The sequence below is a fragment of the Moschus berezovskii genome, chromosome 6 (genome assembly GCF_049115385.1).
Source record: "Moschus berezovskii isolate FMDL1 chromosome 6, NW_MosBer_1.0, whole genome shotgun sequence".
NCBI classification, from domain to species: Eukaryota; Metazoa; Chordata; class Mammalia; order Artiodactyla; family Moschidae; genus Moschus; species Moschus berezovskii.
The window spans coordinates 123,258,481-123,283,174 of NC_142465.1; the positions used below are offsets into that span (position 1 = coordinate 123,258,481).

The 24,694-nt window shown below is 55.8% G+C and overlaps 1 protein-coding gene and 1 long non-coding RNA gene across 5 annotated transcripts; one reads left to right on the forward strand and one right to left on the reverse strand.

Moving 5' to 3' along the window:
- Nucleotides 1–23,605, reverse strand: MLC1 (modulator of VRAC current 1). 2 transcript variants are annotated; one of them, XM_055396172.2, is made up of 11 exons: nucleotides 23,426–23,605; nucleotides 22,046–22,135; nucleotides 20,790–20,843; nucleotides 20,404–20,505; nucleotides 10,104–10,202; nucleotides 9,740–9,811; nucleotides 8,784–8,900; nucleotides 7,184–7,240; nucleotides 6,523–6,645; nucleotides 2,707–2,868; nucleotides 1–1,303 (listed from the first exon to the last, which is right to left on the reverse strand). In XM_055396172.2, the coding sequence occupies exons 1-11, from the start codon at nucleotides 23,603–23,605 to the stop codon at nucleotides 1,229–1,231; spliced, it is 1,131 nt and encodes a 376-aa protein (XP_055252147.2). In that variant the 3' UTR covers nucleotides 1–1,228. The 2 variants fall into 2 exon arrangements, with proteins under 2 accessions (XP_055252147.2, XP_055252146.1); XM_055396171.2 differs by having other exon boundaries at nucleotides 1–1,309.
- On the forward strand, nucleotides 2,731–6,516 carry LOC148777754 (uncharacterized). 3 transcript variants are annotated; one of them, XR_016037739.1, is made up of 4 exons: nucleotides 2,731–3,278; nucleotides 3,544–3,637; nucleotides 5,666–5,881; nucleotides 6,347–6,516. It is a non-coding gene; the product is annotated as an uncharacterized LOC148777754 (long non-coding RNA). The 3 variants fall into 3 exon arrangements; XR_016037740.1 differs by having other exon boundaries at nucleotides 2,731–2,881; XR_016037741.1 differs by lacking the exons at nucleotides 2,731–3,278; nucleotides 3,544–3,637 and adding an exon at nucleotides 4,209–5,349.
- Nucleotides 23,606–24,694: the final 1,089 nt, after the last annotated feature.

Here is a 24,694-nt window from a genome sequence, read left to right on the forward strand (position 1 = left end):
TGGCCACAACGAAGTGTTAGCGTTTATTGCTCAGGCAGTACTACATTATGTCACACAAAAACGTATGCCGACAGAAACAGGACTACGCGGCTTCAGACCCCACTCGTGTGAATGTTCCGAGCTCCCTCTGAAGTGAGAAGTGCCTGTGTCCAACCCCCAGGCGCTCACGCCAGCTCTCAGGCTCCAACTTTCTGGCCCCCTAGAGACATCCATGTCACCTGCGCTATCCCTGTGGCTTTCACCCAGCCTGAGGAGCTGGGAAGGGGAGGTGGCCCCCACGGACTGCACGTGGGTGGGGCCTCCTTGTGTGCCGACATCCCCTTAGTGCTCCCATGCTTGTTTGGGGACTCGACCCAGGCCTGTGTCTGCCTGGCCTGCCTGGGACACGAGGCCATCAAGGCACGGAGATGCGGCCTGTCCATTTTCAGAGCCGTGGACAGCAGACCGTCCAGAGAACACGGAGCTGCCACAGTGGTCAGGGCGGACTTCTGTGCTGTTGACAGAGGCTTCAGGACAAGAGCACGCTGACCACCACTGAGCTGGGCCTCTACTGGCTGTGCGTGTGGCCTCTACTGGACAGCCAAGCATGGACCAGAGCCCTTCTGCAAACACTGGGTTTAAGTGTAAAAAGAGGTCAGAAACGCAGGCCCGGGGGTTTCACAAGGGGACACCGCGGGTCATGTGGGGGCTGCCTGCGCCTGCAGCTCTGAGGGTGCAGCCCCGCGGGCTCTGCAGACAGGCAGGAGGCAATTCTGCCCCCTCGGGGGGAAATCGAGGCTTGGCAGGCTGCCCCCCTCGCCTGGAGGAGAGGAAGCACGGAGATAGGTAAGGTCCACGTAGGGCTGGGCACACAGCAGGTGCAGAACAAAGCAGGGCAGAGAGGCCGAGCATGGTGTGGCGAGCACACACCGGCAGCCTGGAGCCCAAAGCTGCCCAAGGGTCAGCGCCAGCAGGGTTCGGCTCTGGCCCAGCCCTTCCTCACCAGGGGCCCTGTGCCGAGGTTCCTAGGGTCAGGCCACCTCAGCAGCACTGAACTGATCCCCCCTTAATAAGCACAAAGCAGTCAACATTTGCCTATTTCAAAACTAAACCACAGAAATGAGAAAACTCCACCTCGAACCCGGCCGCCCGCAGGAAGGGAAGGGGCGGGCAGGGCTGCAGCTCGGGGGCAGCTAGCATCCGGCACTCTGGTGCGGGCGCGGGCCCTGCCTCGGCGGCCCCTGCACGGTCACTGGGCCATCTGCACCACGACGGCTCTCCACGCTTTCTCCTTGTCGAACTCCTTCAGGGGGCTTCTGGCCGCCTGCAACTGACACAGGACAGCATATTTGTCCGGGGCCACCCAGCCCCGTGCAGGAAGCAGGGGAGGTCCTGGCCCTCTCACCGACCCCTCCACTCTCCCAGACGCCCCCCACCCGTGCCCTCCGCAGGGGCTGGCTGGCACCCACACCTGCCTCGTGAGGCCTCTTCCTGCACGCCCACATCCGGCACCCAGCAGAGCAGCCTCGGCACACAGGAAGTGCTCAGTGAGTGCTGCAGACAGGCAATAATACTTTCCAGGGTGCAGCGCTAAGTCCCGCCAGCTCTTCCTGGGGGAGGAGACAGATGCCCCCCACACCAGGAGGCTGGACTTTCACAGCCTCCAGGGCCATGACCCCTGGGAGGGACGGCATCTGAAGCAGCCAGTGGTCACCAAACAGGGCGGACCGCTGCCTGGATTGGCCCTCCTGAGCCCCAGAACCAGTAGCTCTGGAACCAGTCAGGAGGACCCACTGGCTTGACTCTGCACCTTAACGTCCTGATATGGAAACAGGTGGACTTCCCGTGGGGCCCGGGGACACAGCCATCCCTGTGAGAGACTGACCACGGCCATGTGAAAAGGACAACCAAATGACACCACCCGAGGAGTGCCCAGGGGATGAAGGTGGGGGGCTGGCGGCACTGGGCATGTCCAGGAGGCACCCTGTGGAGTGCAGAGCAGCCCCCACTCAACTTACAGTGTCCCCATGAGAAACCCACAGGCCTGCGTTTCTGACCTCTTTTTGCACTTAAACCCAGTTTTTCCGGAAGGGCCCTGGTCCCTGCCGGGCTGTGCTGCACAGCCAGTAAGTCAGGCGGGCCCAGGTGGCAGCCGGTCAGGAGGCGTGTCCAGTCCACCCAGAGTGGCCTCCCCAGGTGTCCAGAGCATGATGCCAGCCGGGGAACTGTGGGCGGGTGTGCCCAGCAAAAGCACTGCAGCAGACAGCATCCAGGAAGGAGCGTCCACTTGGGACGAGGGGCGGGGCCCAGGCAGAGTGCAGCGGCCGTGAGCCTGCAGGAAGGGCTGGCGTGAGTCCCCAGAGCCACCGCCACGGGCCCTGGACGCACATCTGCAGGGGGCAGGGTGGGCTCCCCTTCCTGGGCAGGCTGCTGGAGGGAGAGCCCTGTGATCCCTGAAGATGTTTGCCAAGTCCTCAGCTCATTTAAAAGAGTAAGACTGGAAGCATTCAGGCCGTATCGTTTCAGAAATGGATCTGTGTTTGCCTGGCTGGCTTAAAAAGTGTACACGTTTGCACCTTTTCAAGATTTTTCTTTATTTTAAAGAGAAAGTGACCCAAGTCACCCCGGGTGGCATCGTTTTGCCCAGGGTCCCAGGAGGGCAGGCCCCCCTTCCCCTCCCCTCCAGAAGGGCAGGCGCTTTTTCAGATGGGCTCAGAGGCCACTCACCTCCCCAGCCGCCAGGTGCTCCTGCGGGCTGGGTGGTGTGCCCGCGGCGTCCCAGGACGCGCCCACCTTGAAGCGCACACACTGGATGACGGTGGCCGTGTTGAGGCCCGCCTGCAGCAGCAGCTCCAGCATCAGCAGCAGCAGCAGCGCGTCATAGGATTGCTGGGGGAGAGAGGTGAGCAGGAGACTGGGGGAGAGGGCGGGGTGGGACGGCAGGCCGCACACCCTGCTCCCTCTCAGCCATCCTCCCCCACCAGCACTGCGTGGCCCCTCGGCCGGGAGGCTCCCGAAGCAGAAACCCTGAGCCCTGGGGTGGAGCAGTTGCAGCTTCCCGTTCCTCGGGGGCCCTACTGCGTCACCGGCCGGGAGAGTGATCACTGTCTCAAGGAGCCAGAGCTGAGGAGCTCAGTTCTGGTCTGAGGACCGTTGTCCTGAACTTGACGGAAGACCCGCACAAACATGACCCAGAGGCAACCTGGCCCCCAACGGTCTGCCCGGCTCGTCTTCCCGGCCCCCTGGCAGGTCCAGAAAGGAGCCGCTGAAACCATCTGTGGCCTCCCGGAGGGTGCCCGGTGAGGCCATGGCGAGTTCTGTGTGAGATGCCAGTGGAAGCCCAGAGCCGGAGGAAAAGCAGGGACACGGGCTCCAAAGAAAGACCACAGACCAGCTCCAGCAGAAGCTGGGGGGCCTGTGCTGACTACTGGGAGGAGGCGTCTGCCTGGGGACCACAGGAGCGGGGGGTGGCACACCTTGGGGAAGGGGCTGCCACCAACACGAAGGAAGCCCTAGGGTCTGTAAAGACACCCACAGACCACTGGCTGCCTCCTCACACTGCAGGGTGACCTTCCAGCCTCAGAAACGCAAAGCAACCAGACGTTAAGACAAAGAAAAAAAACCTCAACATCTCTCAAGTTAACCTGCACACTTAAGGGTGAGTCCCGTTTTTTTTAAAATCCGACACTTGTTTTCTCGAGTCAGGCAGGGTGATTCTATAGGAACTTGCTGGTAGTCCAGTGGTTAAGAATCTGCCTCCCAATGCAGAGGACATGGGATTGATCCCTGCTTGGGGAACTAACATCCCACCTGCTGCAAGGCAACTCAGCCCAAGTGCCACAACCACCGAGTCTGTACTCGAGAGCCTGTATGCCCCAACGAGAGAGAGACGCACGGGCTGCAACGAAGGATCCCACACGCTACAACCGAGACCCGATGCAGCCCAAAATGAGTAAATATTTCTTAAAAATCTAAAAAGTAAAATTCATATAAAAGAACAAACCATGACAGAAGCGAGGAAGCCCTGAAACGCAGGGCAGTCAGCGTCAAGCCAGCCAGGTGGTGACGCCCTGGTGCCAGCCTCCGGGGCGGGCAGAGCGGCACAGACTGGCCGCGAGAGGACAGTCAGGGCAGAAATAGACCCAGACAGACAGAAGCTCAGTGCGTGAGAGAGGCAGAGTCCCAGACGACTGAGGGACAGAGGAGTTTTCTAATAAAAGGGGCTGAACCTTTTATTCACGGACGAGCCATTTGAGTACAGTCCGACGGGGCCCACTCCTCACGCCACGCCCCAGGTTAAACTCCAGCAGAAGCACAAATGTGAGCCTTTCTAATTGTGACTCAAAATCCAGGAGCAATGAAGGAAAATATGGATAAATTTAACTGTGTACAACACCAACAAAACTTCCATGAGACAGATCACAGCAGGCAGAACGGAGCAGCTGCCGAGCTGAGGCCGCTGTCTGCATCCTCCGTGTCTGACAGAGGGCTGGGCTTCCTGTGTTGACGGCGTTATTAAAGGCAGCAGGAAACGGGCAAGAGACACAGGCAGAGCTTGTAGGAGAAAGGCCGTGCCTAAGACAGAGGAAAGGGCCTCACCAACCCGCGCGTTCAGACACGTGCTTCAGCCCCTCCCTGAGGCTCCACCTCTCAGCCGAGTCACAAGCCCCGGGGGGCACCCCTCCCAGGCTGCGGGGAGACAGGTGCTCTCAAACCGCTGGCGGGAGGAAAAACAGGAGCCTCCCAGGGAATTTGCCAACATCCAACTAAACTATCAACACATCTGTCCTCTGGGTGATAAGGAAGCATCAGGATAAATTGTTTAAAAAAACAAAGGCAAGGTGCAGAGGTATGATTAGAGTGACCCGTTCTGTAGGAAGGAAGGAAACTAAAGATACACACGGTTGCCCGCGGGAGCAGTGGGAGGCTGTGGATGGGACCACAGCCCCTCTGAGTTTGCCTTCGGGTTGATTTGACTTTTGAACCATGTAAAAGTTTTAGATATTCAAAAGTCCTAACAAGAGGGAAAAAAGCATCAAAGCCCCAAACTGAATACAGACAGAAACTGTTAACCGTGGCTGTGCAGCACAGCCGCCCAGAAGGGGTTCCTCCCTGGACCGAGCAGGAGGAGGAGCTGTCAGCTCGCCCGGCGGGCGTGGCCGTCACTGTGAGACATGTGTGTGTGTGTGTGTGTGTGTGTGTGTGTGTGTGTGTGTGGTCAGATGAAGGGGCAGCAACCACAGTCAGTGCTACCAGGAAACACGGTCTCTGGACTAAGAGGAAAACAAGGCAAATATAAAATAGCAGAGGCCGCGGGAACCCTAGCGTGTACAATTTTGAATAGGTGATACCAACATGCATTCAGGATCTGTGAGTACACACGGTTTTCAGCTCCGTCCACTGACAGGGCTTAGGGATGGTGATGCCCCCGCAGGAATGGGTACATGGCTCCCCTCCCAGGGCGGGGGCGCGTTGGGGCGGGGGCAGGGCCAGCTGAGCCGCGCCATCGTGAGTATCTGATGGGAGAGGCTGGTGGGCTGGCGTTTGGGAGCCCAGAGAACAGGGACGCAGCGCCCTGTGGACAGTGGCCAGCGCACGACCCCCGGGGGCAGGGGTGGGTTCTTGGGCAGACACAGGCGCACACACCCCAGCCCCATCTGTGACCCAGGGAGTGCGCTGCCCGCAGGTCTGGCCCACAGGTGCTGGCGCTCGGACTTCCTTCCTTCACGGGGTTGCAGCTCCCGGGAAGCCCACCGACAGCCACTGCAGATGGGCCAGCACAGCAGCGCCAGTGCTCCTGGACTCCCTCCTGCAGCACCCAGACCCACGGGGGCTGTCTCCCAGGCAACGGGCCTATACTCCACAAAGTCAGCGCCAGATCTGAAGACACCAGAGTGCAAGGGTGAGCCTCGCTGCTCTGGGGACCGCTGCCCTCAGAGCATCTTCTCGGGACAGTCTGAGGGGATGCTGTGCTGTCAGCTGGTATGCCAGCAGCCTCAGCTGCGCAGGGACTGACCTTACTGCTGACACATAGAGGATCGAAGGCCAAGGGTCACCTCAAGCATCTGCCACTACCTTTCAGATGCTTCTAGAAAACGATGCCTGTGTGTGCTCTGCCCACCCGTCAGCATACACCACACACACACACACATGGACACACGCGGACACACATGTAAACCACCAGAGAACCTCAGTGCTGACTCCATTAACCTTTCAACTCTTCTGATATGTTTGAAATTTCTCATAACACTGTCTTACTGGGATCATCCAGGGCATCTGAGACTAACCTTGCCTGATGCCTGAGCCTGTGGGGGGGACACTGGACCCCCAAGAATCCCCTTAAAGAGGAGGTTCTCGCTCCCTTCAGCTTACCCAGGAGCCAATGGGTCTCTCATGAGCCTGGACGAATGTGACTCTAAGACACAAGTGAACGTCGAAGGGGCTGAGAGCACGAGACACGCCCGTGAAGGCGGGCATCCCCGACCTGCGGCAGCTCAGCGGCACGTGTCTGCAAGGGTTTACTTAAAATAAAAGCACACAGACCTTGAAGGCTGGTGGGTAGTCTTTGAAAACATCCATGATTCTCATGACGCTGAAGGACAGGTACCCAGAGGCTGTGAACAGCAGCGGGGCCGCCAGGCTGCAGATGGCGACCAGCACCTCCACCTGGTGGGAAGCAGAATGGGCGCTGGGGAGGCGGCCCGCCAGTGTGCATCAGGGCTCCGCTCGGGCCTGGGGCTGGCAGGGGTGTCTGCTCAGCCTCTGTGCTCAGTGTGCCCCTTAATTCAAAACGCACTGTGTGCTGAGTTTTCTCAACTGACTCTGTTCATAAAACAGCACTTAACGATCTATGGCCTCCTCCCCATTGCCTCCAACCTGTTCCTCTGACCTCCCAAAACAAGCCACACAACCCCAGGAGTCTGCCGAGCTTGGACGCTCACACCTCGGGGCATGCAGGCTGGCTCTGGCAACCGCGACGTTCAACATCCACACGGGGCAGGACGCGCCTCGGCTGAGTCCCGGGAACCTCTCCCGACCCTCATGCCAGACCTGCCGTGGCTGCTTATTTGCAGACAAGCCAGCCCTCGGACAGTCGCCCGGCCCTCCTGCAGTCCCTGCAGACGCCCCTCGGGTGCTCACCCCCACCCCGCTCAGGCCAGCAGGTTGCTCAGGAGGTCCCTGGGCCTAGCCGGGTATCACCTACCAGGGACCTGCTGGGACACTCCGCCGTTACGTGACTGGCGATGGCGCTTGGGAAACACTAAGAGAGGAGGAAAGAGAAGGCTTCAGAGCGGACAGCCCACGGCCAGCCCCACATGTGCCCTCCCGTGCTCATCCAGGCCGTCCTGGCGCCGGGAGAGCCGGCCACTCGGGGCTGGAGGGCGGAGGCTCCCTGCGCCCCGCTACTCAGCACCACAGAGGCGGGGGGCCGGCTGGGAGGTGGGCGCCCCGCCAAACACCGTGCACCTGTCTCCTGCTCCCTCCCAACTCAGCGTCGTGCTGGGGGCTGCGACAGGGACTCAACAGCTGTGCCCGAGGCAGGGTCTGCATCCAGCTGCAGTCATCCCTGCCACGTCCTGGTCCAGCTGGGTCTGCTCGCGGCTCAGCGTCCAAGTGAGGACGGAGCTTCATGCTTCTCGTCTGCGGGGAGCCCTCAGCTGGCCCTCGCCTGTGCCTCATCCGCGTCTCTGGGCCATCTCCAGGGCGGGCTGCAGGCAGGCTCGGCTGGGCTGTCAGACTCGGGGGCCCTGGAGATACTGTGCCACCGTATACCATGCCTCGACCACGGGAGGCGCCTCCACTGGGCCAATGTCCCTGCCGCTTTGTTAGTAATAAAGGCCTGTTCTACTTATTTTAAGGAGCCAAATCTAATTCTACACAACCCAGGCAGGGGGAAGTTCGAGGGGCTGAACTTCTTCAAGGTCACCAACCCCCGGGCCCACCTTCTGGCCATCCACCCGCCCCCACCAGGCGCCCAGCACCCTCTGCCATCCCAGCCCACACAGCCTGCTAAGCTGTGCCTGGGCTGCCAAGGCGTGTCCAAGCCCCAGCCAGCCATCCACGCAGCCACAGAGGAGAAGGCAGTGCCCACACGCTTGGTGTGGGAGCACGAGACACAGGGGGACTGTGCGGCTGGGGCGTCACCCGACACGGGAGACTTGGGGCACGGGGGACCCTGGTAACTGCCCCAAGCAGACTAGGATCCAGGCACCCCGGCACAGCACAGCCGCAGGGTGGCTGGACTTGGGGCCAGGTGCTCCACAGGGTGCTTTCCAGTTTAAGTGGCGAATAGCATTAAATTATGTGAGTCAACTGAGACTTGCTTATAAAAGGACGAAAGTTCCCGTCTGCAACAGCAACTGAGCAGCAAGCACTTGCCAAGCTGAGCCTTCACTGTAGTTTCTGTCCGTGTCTGTGGACATGAGTTTGAGTGTACTCCGGGAGTTGGCGATGGACAGGGAGGCCTGGCGTGCTGTGATTCATGGGGTCGCGGAGAGTCGGACACGACTGAGCGACTGAACTGAACTGAACTGAACTGAAGATGATACATGCGTATTTCATTTCAAAATGTGAAACAATATGAATGCCATACATGATACAATTATATAAAATAATAAAACAAGTGTTTTCCTGGGAAAATAATACAGAAAAAAATAAAACACCTAAGCTAACAGGCTGACTCGTTTACTCCCTGGTCCCAAACAGCCCAGGTGCCCCTGGCCCTCCCACCGCGACCCTGCCTGCCTGCCCGAAGCTGAGCTCAGAGGCTGGCTGCCCCCACGGGCGCCACCCGGTGTACTCACAGCCACTAAGATCCAGAAGAACGTGACAGAGAAGTGCGGGCCCGAGACGGTGTCATCCACATTCAGAGCAATGACCCCTCCGAGGATGGCAGAGACCCCCGCAATCACCTCGATGACCTGGTGGCAGACAGACAGCGAGGGTCAGCATCACCCAGCGGGTGGGTGGGCTCCCCAGGGCCCCCAGGAGGCAGGTGGGGCGGCTCCCACGAGCTCAGGGCTGAGGAGCAGGGCGCCCCCCCCATGCAGTGACAGGGAGGATAATCTCCAACAGAATACCAAAAACGTGCATTCCAACCAAAATTTGTGGGAAGAGGGAGGAGGAAGCTTCCACCAATTCAAAGGAAAGTGGGGAAAGGCACAGAAAACAGGGAAAAGATGGAGAAGCACATCGACACGAAGGCGGCAGGCACTGTGCTCCTGGCTCAGTCCAAACGGCCGCTGCCCGCCGCACAGAAACCACCCAGACGTGAGGAAAGAAAGGGCCGGAAGGAAGGGAAGACACAGCGAGGAGATGTTAACAAGGCGACTCACGCGGACAACGACGCCACTGTCCTGGCAAAAGCCATGGCTGCGGGGAGTTGCTCGTAATGGTTTAAAGAAAGGGGCGGTGGGGGGACACGCAGAAGGAAGGGATTCTAAAGTTGTGTGAACTAAAACCAGGCTCCAGAACTCTGTGGTGAAAAGCTACAGAACTACAGAGACAGATCTGTAATCTCCCCTAGGTTGGGAGGTTTCCAACAGACCTTTCTGTAATAGAATAAGTGGATTAAAAGATTTTGGAAAGGGCTTAAAACACAACTAACATGTGATTTATGGACATACTGTGAGAGTAACAAGGCTGTACTGCCAACCAGGATGGCACCTGCGACCGTGGACACACCCATCCTGTGTTTATCACGCACTCCCCACCCCCTACCCCTCCATGAAAGCAAGTAGAGGGAAAAAGCCTTTCTCACAGAGTAGGATTTCAGGACCCGAGCAGGAAATGCCACTTCATACAGAAAGCTGGTGCCCTCAGAGATGGAACCCTGTAAAGAGACAAACCCCATTACAGGGGCGGCATGTCCAGGCCATCGCTCCAGGGACGGTCTGAAATGGGAGTTTCTGGGCGATGCTCCTGGATCTTCAGGCTTGAGAGCAGAAGCTCAAACATGGACTTTGTCTTTGCACATGGAAATGTGTGACTGCAGAAGCCCTAGTTTACAAGGCGATACTGTAGGGGGACTTGGGCTCTGTCTGTGGCACTACTCAGGGTGGGGCCATCAACCCCTCGCTCTGCAGCCGGGTCTGTGGTGCAGCCGTGCCGCAGGCTGGACCCACCTTCTGCCTGCAGTGTGCCTCGCTGGACCGTGCAGAGATGATCACCGTGGCCGCCATGAAGAGCTCCAGCAGAAGCAGCAGGATCAGATTGAAGTTGATCTGCCCAAGGAAAATATACGCATTTATGAAGCTGGATTCTCCACTCTCACCCAGCAAACACAGACAGTCCCATGAAGGGGTGAGTGGCCTCTTCGAAGTCTGGGCAACATTTCCTGTCCAAAATCAGATACCAGGCAAGTCTCTTCTTTCTTGGTTGTGGAACTTTGTTCTTAAACCACTGGTGGCTCACAGGCTCGAACTGACCTTGGGCTGTAGTCTCCCAACCCTGACCTCAGGCTTCCTTGGCAGTCAGTCCCTCCCGGGTATTTACCCTAAAGGAAAACTTACATTTACGCCAAAACCTACCCATGTTTACTGCAGGTCTGTGCGTAGCCGCCCAAGCGGAAAACACCAGGCTGTTGGGGGCCACAAGGCTGCCCCACATCCTGATTGTTGGTGGCTACAGGAACCCACGCCTGTGTGTAAATTCACACAATACACAACAAATCCATTTAACTGTGTGATATAAAACCATGATATCTACTACTGTGGGCAGGAATCCCTTAGAAGAAATGGAGTAGCCATCATGGTCAACAAAAGAGTCTGAAATGCAGTACCTGAGTGCAATCTCAAAAACAACAGAATGATCTCTGTTCGTTTCCAAGGCAAACCATTCAATGTCACGGTGATCCGAGCCTACGCCCCGACCAGTAACACTGAAGACGCTGAAGTTGAAGAGTTCTATGAAGACCTACAAGACCTTCTAGAACTAACACCCAAAAAAGACGTCCTTTTCATTATAGGGGGCTGGAATGGGAAAGTAGGAAGTCAAGAGATACTTGGAGTAACTCTTGCAGTAAAGTGCTGCACTCAATATGCCAGCAAATTTGGAAAACTCAAGAGTGGCTACAGGACTGTAAAAGGTCATTTCTCATTCCAATCCCAAAGAAAGGCAATGCCAAAGAATGTTCAAACTACCACACAATTGCACTCATCTTACATGGTAGCCAAGTAATGGTAGCCAAATCCTCCAAGCCAGGCTTCAACAGTATGTGAACTGTGAGCTTCCAGATGTTAAAGCTGGATTGAGAAAAGGCAGGGGAACCAGAGATCAAATTGCCAACATCCGTTGGATCATAGAAAAAGCAAGAGTTCCAGAAAAACATCTACTTCTGCTTTATTGACTATGCCAAAGCCTTTGACTGTGTGGATCACTACAAACTGTGGGACATTCTTCAATAAATGGGAATACCAGACCACCTTAACTGCCTCCTGAGAAATCTGTATGCAGGTCAAGAAGCAACAGTTAGAACTGGACATGGAACAATAGACTGGTTCCAAATTGGGAAAGGAGTACGTCAAGGCTGTATATTGTGTCCCTGCTTATTTAACTTATATGCAGAGTACATCATGCAAAATGCCGAGCTGGATGAAACACAAGCTAGAATCAAGATTGCAGGGATAAATAGCAATAACCTCAGATACGCAGATGATACCACCCTTATGGCAGAAAGCGAAGAGGAACTGAAGAGCCGCTTCATAAAAGTGAAAGAGGAGAGTGAAAAAGTTGGCTTAAAACTCAACATTCAGAAAACGAAGATCATGGCATCTGGTCCCATCACTTCATGGCAAGTAGATGGGGAAACAGTAGAAACAGTGGCTGACTTTATTTTTCTGGGCTCCAAAATCACTGCAGATGGTGATTGCAGCCATGAAATTAAAACACGCTTACTCCTTGGAAGGAAAGTTATGACCAACATAGGCAGCATATTAAAAGCAGAGACATTACTTTGCAGACAAAGGTCCAACTAGTCAAGGCTATGGTTTTTCTAGTGGTCATTAATGGATGTGAGAGTTGGACTGTGAAGAAAGCTGAGCACTGAAGAATTTATGCTTTTGAACTGTGGTGTTGGAGAAGACTCCCGAGAGTCCCTTGGACTGCAAGGAGATCCAACCAGTAATCCTAAAGGAGATCAGTCCTGGGTGTGTTCATTGGTAGGACTGATGCTGAAGCTGAAACTCCAATATTTTGGCCACCTGATGTGAAGAGCCAACTCATTTGAAAAGACCCTGATGCTGGGAAAGATTGAGGGCAGGAGGAGAAGGGGACAACAGAGGATGAGAAGAATGGATGGCATCACCGACTCGATGGACATGAGTTTGAGTGAACTCCGGGAGTTGGTGATGGACAGGGAGGCCTGGCGTGCTGTGGTTCACGGGGTCGCCAAGAGTTGGACACGACTGAGTGACTGAACTGAACTGGGAGTTGGTGATGAACAGGTGACGTGCTGAAGTCCACGGGGTCGCAAAGAGTCATATACAACTTAGCGACTGGACTGAACTGATAAGAGCAACTAATGAGGAATTCCCTGGTGGTCTGTGATTAGGACTTGGCACTTTCACTGCCCGGGCCCGAGTTGGGTACCTTATTTTTTGCTCTGCTGGGTCTTCCCTGTTGTGTGAGGGCTTTCTCTAGTGGAGTCAAGACGGGGCTCTCCAGCTGTGGTGCTCAGACTTCTCATTGTGATGGCTTCTCTTGCTGCGGCTCTCAGGCTCTACAACACGCAGGCTCAGTAGCTGCAGCGCAGACTAAGCTGCCCCGCAGCAGACAGAAAACTTTAATACTAATAATGAAAGATGTCCCCTCACCAACAGTCATCATGGAGGTGACTTTACAGGTGAGTTCGATCAGACTTTCCAGAAGCAGTGACTTCTCACCGTGTCAAGATGTTGCAAAAAGCAAAAAAGAGGTAAGAGCTTCTGCGTTCATTCTATGAGACGGGAAAACCTTGGTTCTAAGACCAGACAAAGGAAATGTAGGTCCATCTCACTCGGGAAACTTGAGGATCTACCGTAACGACCAGACTGGCTGGTCAGCCCACCAAAACACTGACAATAATACACTGTGATGAGGCAAAGCTAACCTCGGGAGGAGCTTCAACACCAGAAAAATTAGTGCATTTAATAAACTAAAAGAGGACAGAGCGCCTCAGTAAGTTCAAGAGCAAGCAGCACATGTTTGTATTTCTATAATGAGAAACTTATAGCAAACCAGGACTTGAAGACAAGGTTTTAACTTGGCAAAAGTTATGTATGAAACACTTAGTGCAGGGGCCGCCCTAATGGGCCAGCTAAGAGGCTGCCTTCCAAGGAAGGGGATGCAGGTTCGATCCCCAGTTGTGGAACTAAACTCCCACGTGCCGCAGAGCAACCAAGCCCACGCCCCACGATGACTGAACCCTCAAGGCAACTAGCAAGTCTGCAGGCAGCACAGCCAAAGAAGAAAAAGAAACCTCATGGCAACTTCAGATCCAGCCCATTTAAAACCAGGAAAAAGACAGAAAGGCCCAAGGTGCCAGAAGTCCTGGCCAAAGCCATGAAGACAAAGGAACTGGAGGGGCAGACGGAGCAGGGCATTTAAAGAGACCTACACAGAGAAACCAGCGTAACCAACAGGAAAGCTCGGAGGATACGAGCCAAGCAAAGCTTCTGGACACAAAGTCCACTTGTGAAAATCCATTTCTAGAAATGGCTGCAATGTCAATGAAGTCTAAATTAACACACACCATGCCAGCTGATTTGACGACATGAGTTGCTGTCACTGGGCAACTGGATAAAGGACAGCCAGGAATGCTCTGTACTGTGCAAGCAAATTCTTTTCAGTCTCTAACACTTGAAAATAAAGGGAAAAAAAAGAAAATCAGAAGCTTCTCTGTGCACTAGGAACAGTTCAGTTCAGTTCAGTTCAGTCGCTCAGTCGTGTCCGACTCTCCGCGACCCCATGAATCACAGCACGCCAGGCCTCCCTGTCCATCACCAACTCCCGGAGTACACTCAAACTCATGTCCACAGAGTCGGTGATGCCATCCAGCCATCTCATTCTCCGTCGTCCCCTTCTCCTCCCGCCCCCAACCTTTCCCAGCATCAGAGTCTTTTCCAGTGAGTCAACTCGTCTCATGAGGTGGCCAAAGTATTGGAGTTTCAGCTTTAGCATCAGTCCCTCCAATGAACATCCAGGATTGATCTCCTTTAGGATGGACTGGTTGGATCTCCTTGCAGTATAAGGGACTCTCAAGAGTCTTCTCCAACACCACAGTTCAAAAGCATCGATTCTTCGGCGATCAGCTTTCTTCACAGTCCAACTCTCACATCCATACATGACCACGGGAAAAACCATTGCCTTGACTAGACGGACCTTGGTCGGCAAAGTAATGTCTCTGCTTTTTAATATACTATCAAGGTTGGTCATAACTTTCCTTCCAAGGAGCAAGCGTCTTTTAATTTCATGGCTGCAATCAGCATCTGCAGTGATTTTGGAGCCCAAAAAAACAAAGTCTGACACTGTTTCCACTGTTTTTCCATCTATTTCCCATGAAGTGATGGGACCAGATGCCATGATCTTTGTTTTCTGAATGTTGAGCTTCAAGCCAACCTTTTCACTCTCCTCTTTCACTTTCATCAAGAGGCTTTTGAGTTCCTCTTCACTTTCTGCCATAAGGGTAGTGTCATCTGCATATCTGAGGTTATTGATATTTCTCCCAGCAATCTTGATTCCAGCTTGTGCTTCTTCCAGCCCAGCGTTCCTCATGATGTACTCTGCATATAAGTTAAATAAGCAAGGTGACAATATACAACCTTGACGCACTCCTTTTCCTATTTGGAACCAGTCTGTTGTTCCATGACCGGTTCTAACTGTTGCTTCCTGACCTGCATACAGGTTTCTCAAGAGGCAGGTCAGGTGGTCTGGGATTCCCATCTCTTTCAGAATGTTCCACAGTTTATTGTGATCCACACAGTCAAAGGCTTTGGCATAGTCAATGAAGCAGAAATAGATGTTTTTCTGAAACTCTCTTGCTTTCTCCATGATCCAGCGGATGTTGGCAATTTGATCTCTGGTGCCTCTGCCTTTTCTAAAACCTGCTTGAACATCTGGGAGTTCACGGTTTACATACTGCTGAAGCCTGGCTTGGAGAATTTTGAGCATGACTTTACTAGCGTGGGAGATGAGTGCAATTGTGCGGTAGTTTGAGCATTCTTTGGCATTGCCTTTCTTTGGGATTGGAATGAAGACTGACCTCTTCCAGTCCTGTGGCCACTGCTGAGTTTTCCAAATCTGCTGGCATATTGAGTGCAGCACTTTCACAGCATCATCTTTCAAGACTTGAAATAGCTCAACTGGAATTCCATCACCTCCACTAGCTTTGTTCGTAGTGATGCTTTCTAAGGCCCACTTGACTTCACATTCCAAGATGTCTGGCTCTAGGTCAGTGATCACATTATCGTGACTATCTTGGTCGTGAAGATCTTTTTTGTACAGTTCTTCTGTGTATTCCTGCCACCTCTTCTTAATATCTTCTGCTTCTGTTAGGTCCATACCATTTCTGTCCTTTATCGAGCCCATCTTTGCATGAAAAGTTCCCTTGGAATCTCTAATTTTCTTGAAGAGGTCTCTTGTTTTTCCTATTCTGTTGTTTTCCTCTATTTCTTTGCATTGATCACTGAGGAAGGCTTTCTTATCTCTCCTTGCTATTCTTTGGAACTCTGCATTCAGATGCTTATATCTTTCCTTTTCTCCTTTGCTTTTCGCCTCTCTTCTTTTTACAGCTATTTGTAAGGCCTCCTCAGACAGCCATTTCGCTCTTTTGCATTTCTTTTCCATGGGGATGGTCTTGGTCCCTGTCTCCTGTACAATGTCACGAACCTCCGTCCAGAGTTCATCAGGCACTCTATCAATCAGATCTAGTCCCTTAAATCTATTTCTCACTTCCACTGCATAATCATAAGGGATTTGATTGAGGTCATATCTGAATGGTCTAGTGGTTTTCCCTACTTTCTTCAATTTAAGTCTGAACTTCGCAATAAGGAGTTCATGATTTGAGCCACAGTCAGCTCCTGGTCTTGTTTTCGCTAACTGTATACAGCTTCTCCATCTTTGGTTGCAAAGAATATAATCAATCTGATTTCGGTGTTGACCATCTGGTGATGTCCATGTGTAGAGTCTTCTCTTGTGTTGTTGGAAGAGGGTGTTTGCTATGACCAGTGCATTCTCTTGACAAAACTCTATTAGCCTTTGCCCTGCTTCATTCCGTGCTCCAAGGCCAAATTTGCCAGTTACTCCAGGTGTTTCTTGACTTCCTACTTTTGCATTCCAGTCCCCTATAATGAAAAGGACATCTTTTTTGGGTGTTAGTTCTAAAAGGTCTTGTAGGTCTTCACTAGGAACAACCCATCTAAAAATCTCATTTAAGAAAGAAGACACCGTTCATACTAGCAACACGCCCTTGAATTATGTGGGGACTGTCTAACTGACACAGGAACATTCCGACCCTGATAAAGGGCAGATGCTGTGAGGCGGCAGACAGTCTGCGCCCCTGGTGGGTGACATCACACAACAAAGCTGTCAGTTCTTACAAAGTTACTCTATAAATTTCAACTAATCGCAACGAAATCCCAGCTGCACTTTTTGAGGAACTCCGCAAACTTATCCTCTAATGTATCTGAAATAAGAGCTCTCGACTTTGAAGGAGGAAGACCATGGGCGTCACGGAGCCACACTGACAAGCCTGGCTTCACCTCAGCTGCCAAGCAGCCCGCGGGGGTGGGGGTGGGATGGACACACGTGGGACAGCCCGAGCCACTGACCACGGAGGGACCCAACTCAGGACAAGCCGAGGACACGAGGAGCCAGCAGACAGAAAGGAAGTCCCGGAGGGCACATGCCTGGGAAGAGGGGTTCAGAAGTGGCAGGGATCACAGCATGACCTGTGGCAACTGGGAGCCACACCACAGTCATCAGATGGGACAACGGGGTGGCTGGAGACGCCAAGCGCAGGGAAGGCTGTGGGACTGGGCAGCGTCCGGCCACAGGGAGGATGGACCCCACGGTGTCCTGGGCTTGGCTGCATCAGGCAGGTTCATGGCCCTCCTAGGCCGCCAAGGAGCCCACAGATGTGCCACGCTGGCCTCATTTGTTGAGGGGAGAGTTGAAGGCCATGGAGCCGGGTCCTTCCCTGAAGAAGGCAGTGCCCAGGAGGACGCAGAGCAGCCTGGGTGGGGAGTGTGGGGACGGAGGCGGCAGATGCTCTACTGGAGCCTCGCATGGCGGCCCCATGGCGGGGCAAGTCCAGCTCCTGCTCGACAGGGACAAGGGGGAGGGGAGCAGCCCCTTCACCCAGGTGGCCTCATGGGGGGCTTTAGGGATTCCTGTTTCACCATACGTGACCCTGTTTGGATACTGGGGGTCCCGACCTCGTGGTCCTGGGGTCCTTCCGTGTGTTCAGGTGTCCGAGCTTCACACCCTCCACATGGCCTGGCTGGGCCCTGCAGGTGCAGGAGCCTGTGGGTCTGGTTAACGGTGGGCTCTGGGGCCCAGACCTGGGTGGGGGGACGCCGCGGCCCAGCCCGGGGGAGGCCACCGGGTAGGAGGAGAGTGTGTGTGGGAAGCTTCGTACACCTTCAGTCTCTTCATCCACTCTGTGTGGGGCACTGTCCTGGGTGGTGGATGCTGGGTTATGTCTGGTCTGGGATTTCTGCCACCATCAACAGGGCTGCTGGGAGCACGCTGCCTGGTCACCCGAGTCAGAGTCTCTCTGAGGTCTGTACCTCTTCCAAAAGGGCCTGAAAATTCCAGGCCTTTGCCAAGAGCCTGCAGCAGCAGTAGGAGTCGCAGGATGTGAGGGAAGCACCCTGGGCCCTCGCCCAGCTGATGCGGGAAACGGCTTCTCCTGTGGCTTCAGCTGACCTCCTCTGACGATGGGCGGGCCTCAGCTCAGCTGCCCATCGGCATGGCGGTTTCCTGCCGGTGAGCCCTGGTGCAGTCACCTACAGCCCAGGACTTTCTCCCAAGGCTCCTCACGGTGCCCTGGAGCCAGACGCTCTGAGAGAACCTGTCCCCTTCCTTACAGCGTGGGCTCCTGTGTCTGCGGGACAACTGTCTGGGCCTCGTGGTGGGCGGGCGGCAGGGCCAAAGCCGAGCGGACCACAGCTGTGCGCCAAGCCTGGGACGGCCACAACCCTGACCGCTCGAGCTGACTGGATGCAGGCACTCTCCTCTCCTGCCACGGCAGCTGTGCGGTGGAGGGGAGACCCCCACCAGAACTTCAAGGGGGCTCCGCCCCAGCCCTTGGGTACCACCTGGATCTGCTGGGGCCTGCCTGTGGGCGGACTTGCTCTGTGCCCACAGGCCGGCGGCACCTCCATACAGGCTTTCTTTAGTGAAGAAGCATCGCAACCATCCAGGAGGCTCTGTGACTTCTTACAGGCTTCAGACCTTCTGTTGCATTTATTCCCAGGAACCTGACACTGTGTTTCATAAAGTAACACCTGTATTTCAGTAACATTTTCAACAATTTCTGTTTCTGGCACAAATTACTGTTTTACATGGATTTTCACATCCAACAACCTTGCTACGTGCACTTAACAATCAAACGTCAAGAAAGCAGAGAATCGTCTCCTGCAGAACAGGCAGCAGACAGGCCCTATCAGACCCGAGCGTCTGTCATCTTCCTGCCCAGATGCTTGGCCGGGCTGTCTCTGGCCACCGCATCCTTTTCCTGATCTTAAAGAAACGCATTCACCGTTACACACAGAGCAGCGGCATCTCTAATTAGGTCCTGTTTCCTAGAGATTCTTCTCTGCTTTTTCGTGATTTAAATAACAAGGCTCTTCCATTTTTCTTAGCAGAACATAAAGTAATAATAGGGCTTCAGTCAGCAGCATCACACATTTAACAAAATACATTACTATGTACTGCTAATGTTTAAGACTCTGTTTAAGACTCATTGGGAAAGACCCTGATGCTGGGGAAGATTGAAGGCGGGAGGAGAAGGAGACGACAGAGGATGAGAGGGTTGGATGGCATCACCAACTCAATGGACATGAGTTTGAGTAAACTTCGGGAGGTGGTGATGGACAGGGAGGCCTGGCGTGCTGCAGTCCATAGGGTCGCAAAGAGCTGGACACAACTTAGCGACTGAACTGAACTGAAGGTTTAAGAACTGCCGTGAAAGAGATACAAAAAAATCAGTGAATCCATCCACTGACACCAACGACAGCATCGAAGCCAGCTCTTTTCTTCAGAAGCACAGGTGGCCTCCCAGACTCCAGAGCCATGGAGCACGTCCCTGCGCAACTGCCCACCAGAAGCACAGGTGGCCTCCCAGACTCCAGAGCCATGGAGCACGTCCCTGCACAACTGCCCACCAGAAGCACAGGTGGACTCCCAGACTCCAGAGCCATGGAGCACGTCCCTGCGCAACTGCCCACCAGAAGCACAGGTGGCCTCCCAGACTCCAGAGCCATGGAGCACGTCCCTGCGCAACTGCCCACCAGAAGCACAGGTGGGCTCCCAGACTCCAGAGCCATGGAGCACGTCCCTGCGCAACTGCCCACCAGAAGCACAGGTGGGCTCCCAGACTCCAGAGCCATGGAGCACGTCCCTGCGCAACTGCCCACCAGAAGCACAGGTGGACTCCCAGACTCCAGAGCCATGGAGCACGTCCCTGCGCAACTGCCCACCAGAAGCACAGGTGGCCTCCCAGACTCCAGAGCCATGGAGCACGTCCCTGCGCAACTGCCCACCAGAAGCACAGGTGGGCTCCCAGACTCCAGAGCCATGGAGCACGTCCCTGCGCAACTGCCCACCAGAAGCACAGGTGGACTCCCAGACTCCAGAGCCATGGAGCACGTCCCTGCGCAACTGCCCACCAGAAGCACAGGTGGACTCCCAGACTCCAGAGCCATGGAGCACGTCCCTGCGCAACTGCCCACAAGAAGCACAGGTGGGCTCCCAGACTCCAGAGCCATGGAGCACGTCCCTGCGCAACTGCCCACAAGAAGCACAGGTGGGCTCCCAGACTCCAGAGCCATGGAGCACGTCCCTGCGCAACTGCCCACCAGAAGCACAGGTGGACTCCCAGACTCCAGAGCCATGGAGCACGTCCCTGCGCAACTGCCCACCAGAAGCACAGGTGGGACTCCCAGACTCCAGAGCCATGCAGCACATCCCTGCGCAACTGCCCACCAGAAGCACAGGTGGGACTCCCAGACTCCAGAGCCATGGAGCACATCCCTGCGCAACTGCCCACCAGAAGCACAGGTGGGACTCCCAGACTCCAGAGCCATGCAGCACATCCCTGCGCAACTGCCCACCAGACAGCCTGCCGACACCCGCTCCAGGCCCACAGGGCTGAGCAGACTCAGCAGGAGCCGAGCCCTCAGCACCTGTGACTGTGAGAGACCGCGTGGCTCTCTGCGGACTCACGTCTACTGCTGACGGGTTCAGGACAAGCTTACAGCCGAACCAGATCAGGCAGGTGGTGGTGACAGCGAACGTGGACACGAACAGTATCTGGAAGTTGGGGATCTGGAAGACAAGACGGGCGGCTGTCCTTCACCTCTGTGTGATGTTCAACCGCATTCCTGGGCACTGACCACCCATCCCGAGGACAGGCGCTCAGCATCAGTGGGGTTGCCTGTGAGCGTGGCCCATCTGCCCTCGTGGGGGCAGGAAGAAGGGGGTGCAGGGCTGCAGAGGGTGTGCCCCAAGGGCAGCCTGGGCCCGTCCCCCCAGCACCCCCACCTGCATGCCCTGCTGTCTGGGGCCTCCGGGGCCACCCTCAAGCTATGGAGACGGAAGGCTGGACTCACCACGCTAACATTTCTCCTCGAGACAGCGAAGCTCACGATGGCTGAGGGGATGCACTGAAAAGAGAGAGTAGGTGAGCATCCTGCTGGCCGCTCTGTGTCCTGAAAACCTGCAGGGCCCGAGGCGTGTCCCCTCTGCCCAGGGGTCTCACTCGAAGCTAGAGGGTTCTGGGTCTTTTGAAATAATTTTTCTGGAGACAGCTTTAATTGTTCTGATGATGGAAAGACACCTGAAGGTGAAGACTGTCCTAGCCAGACGCGCCTGGAGTAGACGCACTTTCCTATCACCCGAGACCAAGCGCAGCTTTCCAAGAATTACCCAGGAGACCCCGAGCCCCTTGGGGTCCTTGTCGGGGGCCCCCACTGTGCCCTCCCAGGAGCCGAGGACAAGAAAAAAGGGGGACCCTGGGCGGCAGGGAGGAGATGGGGACCAGCCTGAGCCTCGGGGGTTGCTGCAGCCCCGGGACCCCCAGACCTCGGAGGGAGCAGTGGGGGCAGAGCCTGGCAGGAGTTGGATGGGGGCTGGGCCAGGGGAGGAGCCAGTGGGACCATGTGACCCACCCCCACCCTGTCAGCCCTGACAATTCTGCTGGAACATCTGTCTAGGTCAGTGTGGCCCTGGAGCCATCTGGGTCAGAGGTCACTGTGACCCCCAACCAGGGCTGCTCCAGTGGCGAAGAGCAAGGGCCACGTAGGAGGTTCTAGAGAGAAGGACAGCAGGTGAGTGGAATTCTTTCAACAGGTTTTCTTTAAGAGAGCGGAGGCTGGGCGCCCTGTGGGGGTACAGGGTAAGGAAATGTCGGTCTCGAGTTTTCAGACACTTGGGAGTGCTGACAGGTTGGAGCAGGGAGCAGGTGGGCGAGGTCCCCGACAAGACCCCAGGGAACATGCCCTGTGCTCGAGCTGGCCGGGGTCACTGGTTGTTTCTCTGTGTGGACCACCGGCTCCCCTGGGCCTCAGCACTCTGAGTCCAGAGCAGGCACAAGCTCTGGGGTGGGCAGGTGCAGCCCCCAAACCACGGAGGGGGTTCGCTGCCAACTCATGGGATGGCCCAGAGCAGCACGCAGCCACCTGTGAGAAATCAAAGGGCCGCTTCTCACCCTGGAGTTGGTGGAGGAAGGTAGGCTTGCTTCATTCATCCATTTCAGAAGTGACAGAATCCAGAATATACAAAGATTTTTTTTAATGAGAAGTGAGCAACAGCAACACGTAAATCTCAAGAGTCAAGAACTCGGTGCTGACAGAGGACCGCTACTCACCGAGCCTGCAGCACAGCGTAGGTAGTCCATCTCCAAAGGAAACACATTTCCCAGGTAGAGAGAAAACCCCGAGGTCACAAGCAGGCAGCTCTGCAGGACAGCACAAATGCAGGTGACAACAGCTGGCCTGAAGCTCAGGCGGCTGGACAGGCAGCCCTCTGCCCACATCTTAACTCTGTCCAGAAGCGACACCCGCACTGGATCCTGCTGGACTGACTCCGTCCCGAAGGACAACAGCTGCCCACCCTCCCCCAGGCTCAGGCTGTGGGCCTCGACACTCACTAGGGGGATGGGAGACTCTGTCAAAACTGAAGCAGGGGTGCTGCTTCCCAGACAATGCCTTCACCTCAATGCATGCAGTGGGCCTGGGGAACGGGGCCCAGCACACAGCCCTGTCCTGCTCAAGGAGGCGGAGATGGACGTTCACCGCACAGGGAAGGCCGTGGGGTGGAGGTCACAGGTGGAGGTCTCTCAGAGCCGGGGTCGGGGAGGGGGGCCTTGGGTGGGAGCACGGGGCCTGAGGGTGCGGGGACAGGGAGACCTCGGCGCACCCCCAAGAAAGAAGCAGACAGCAGGACCACACGCTGTGGCCGAGGGCACAGAGCCCCAGCCCCCGCAAATGAGAGGAGGCTGACTAGCTGCTGGCCGTCCACACGGGGGCGGGTGAGGAGACCCCTCTGAGACACACGCAGTGGGGGGGCTCCAGTCTCAGTGGGGCAGGCTCACGGTGTAGGGGGAGGGCAGGCAGGACCACTGGGGTGCTGCAGGGCCGGCCTGTAGGGCCTGGGCCCAAGGAGGGGCAAGGGCCCAGCCTGGATCCTGGATCTTGGCCTGGGCACACGGACCCCCAAGGTCCTGCCCACAGAGAGCTGGGGCCAGTGGCCAGCCCAGGTGACCATGCTCACTCAGGCTAAAATGGCTCTTTCTGTTGTCCAAGTGCCTATGCAAGCTGTCAGAAAAGAGATGTCCCAGGACCCCAGGCACGGTCCACCGGGCCTGCCCCCAGCCCCCTGCTGGCCCTGCCCCTCCAGCCCCTTGGTCTTCACTGTCCCATGGCCCTGGCCTCCTGCCTCAGGACCCCACTCTGCTGCTCACCCTGCCAGAGGCCGTCCTGAGGGCGGAGGCCTCCTCCCCTTCTCTGCGGAGCCCCCAGGAGGTGACAGTCCTGCAGGCCACCTTGGCCCAACAGGTGACCTGGCCGACGGGCAGCGTGGGCCCCGGACTGTCCCAACCCGGCCAGGACACAGAGCGGCCACCAGGGAGAGAATCCAAAGCACACAAGCAAGCGAGCACGTCACACCCATGAGGCTCTCAGATGCAGCAGTGACCAGGCCCCGGGAGCCACACACAGGCAGGGTACCCTTGGTGGGGAGCACTCACCCCCATCAGCACAGAGAAGACCCACGTCTTGCGGCTGAAGCACGGCGGCAGCCTCGACGACAGCTGAAGGTCGCCGGGCTTGGTGTCCGGGGCGTAGCCCGCGGCATCCGGCCTCCCACGCTCCAGCGGGGGCATCCGGTCGTAGGCCAGGCCCTCCCGGCACTGCTCCTCGCGGGCCATGGGCCGGCCGGGGCCCAGGCTGGCGTGAGCAGCCTCAGCGCAGCAGTTACCACGCAGCCCCGTCCTTATTTGTGATAAGATTAAAAATTACACTTTGATCACTCTGAAAAATCTCCCAAAGAAGTGATGTTCAGTAAGTACTTGTTTTGGGCTTCCCTGATGCTCACTGGTACAGAGTCCACATGCCAGTGCAGGAGGCATGGGTCTAAGCCCTGCTCCGGGAAGAGCTCACGTGCTAAGCGGCAGTTATGCCCACGTGCCACACCCATGGAGCCTGTGGCCCCAACAAGGGCAGTCACTGCAACGAGAAGCCCACACACCGCAACTAGAGTAGACCCCACGCGCCACAACTGGAAAAAAGCCCGTGCAGCAACAAAGGCCCAGCACAGCCAAAAATAAATCTTTAAAAAAGTATTTAAAGTTTTTTAAAATACTTGTTTTCAATAAAAGAAATATCATATGTATGCAAGTACTGTGAATTTGAAGAAGAAAATAAGCACTTAATTTCACAAGTGAATAGAATCACTCTCCCAGTAAAACTACCCTGACCAGTCCAGATTCATGGAGGGACTTAGGCACCTTGCTGAACTGGGGCTCCCTCCCCCGCATCATCTCACTGTCCACTGGCAGCTGCACCCACGAATCCCTTGATGTGCTGGTTAACCCAAGTCCAGGGTGGCGACCAGACAAGAGATCAGAGATGTACCCCACCCGAGAGGGTCCCAGCTGTCCACGCACTTACCTCCGTGGTGATTCTGGCGGCGGGAGCACTGGTTTCTGGGTGATGGGCTCCTGTTACTGAGTCACTGTGCCTTGGCGTCCAGTGAGAACTATTCACAGACGGAACAAAAGCCCGGCAGAACTGCACTTAAGCCAGGGAAGCAGGGCTGCTTCCTGAATTTCAATGAAGGCATGAAGTGAGGGGTCCTGGAAGGTTCTCGGTGGTTGTGTAACCGCTGGCCCAGAGTCCCACTCCATCCTGTGCCAACCCGCCAGGAGCAGGGGGGCCTCCTCTGGTCCACTTGTGGCAGACAGGTTGTGGGCACCAGAGTGGGCCTCTCGGGAGAAAGAGCTTGCGCGAGAGCAGAA

Coding starts and splice junctions, on each gene's coding strand:
- MLC1 (XM_055396171.2), bottom strand. CDS start 23,605: ATGGCCCGCGAGGAGCAGTGCCGGGAGGGCCTGGCCTACGACCGGATG. Junction 22,136..23,425: donor TCTTCTCTGTGCTGATGGGG/GTGAGTGCTCCC, acceptor GCTGTCCTGCAG/AGCTGCCTGCTTGTGACCTC. Junction 10,203..20,403: donor TGAACCCGTCAGCAGTAGAC/GTGAGTCCGCAG, acceptor TTCCTTGGGCAG/ATCAACTTCAATCTGATCCT.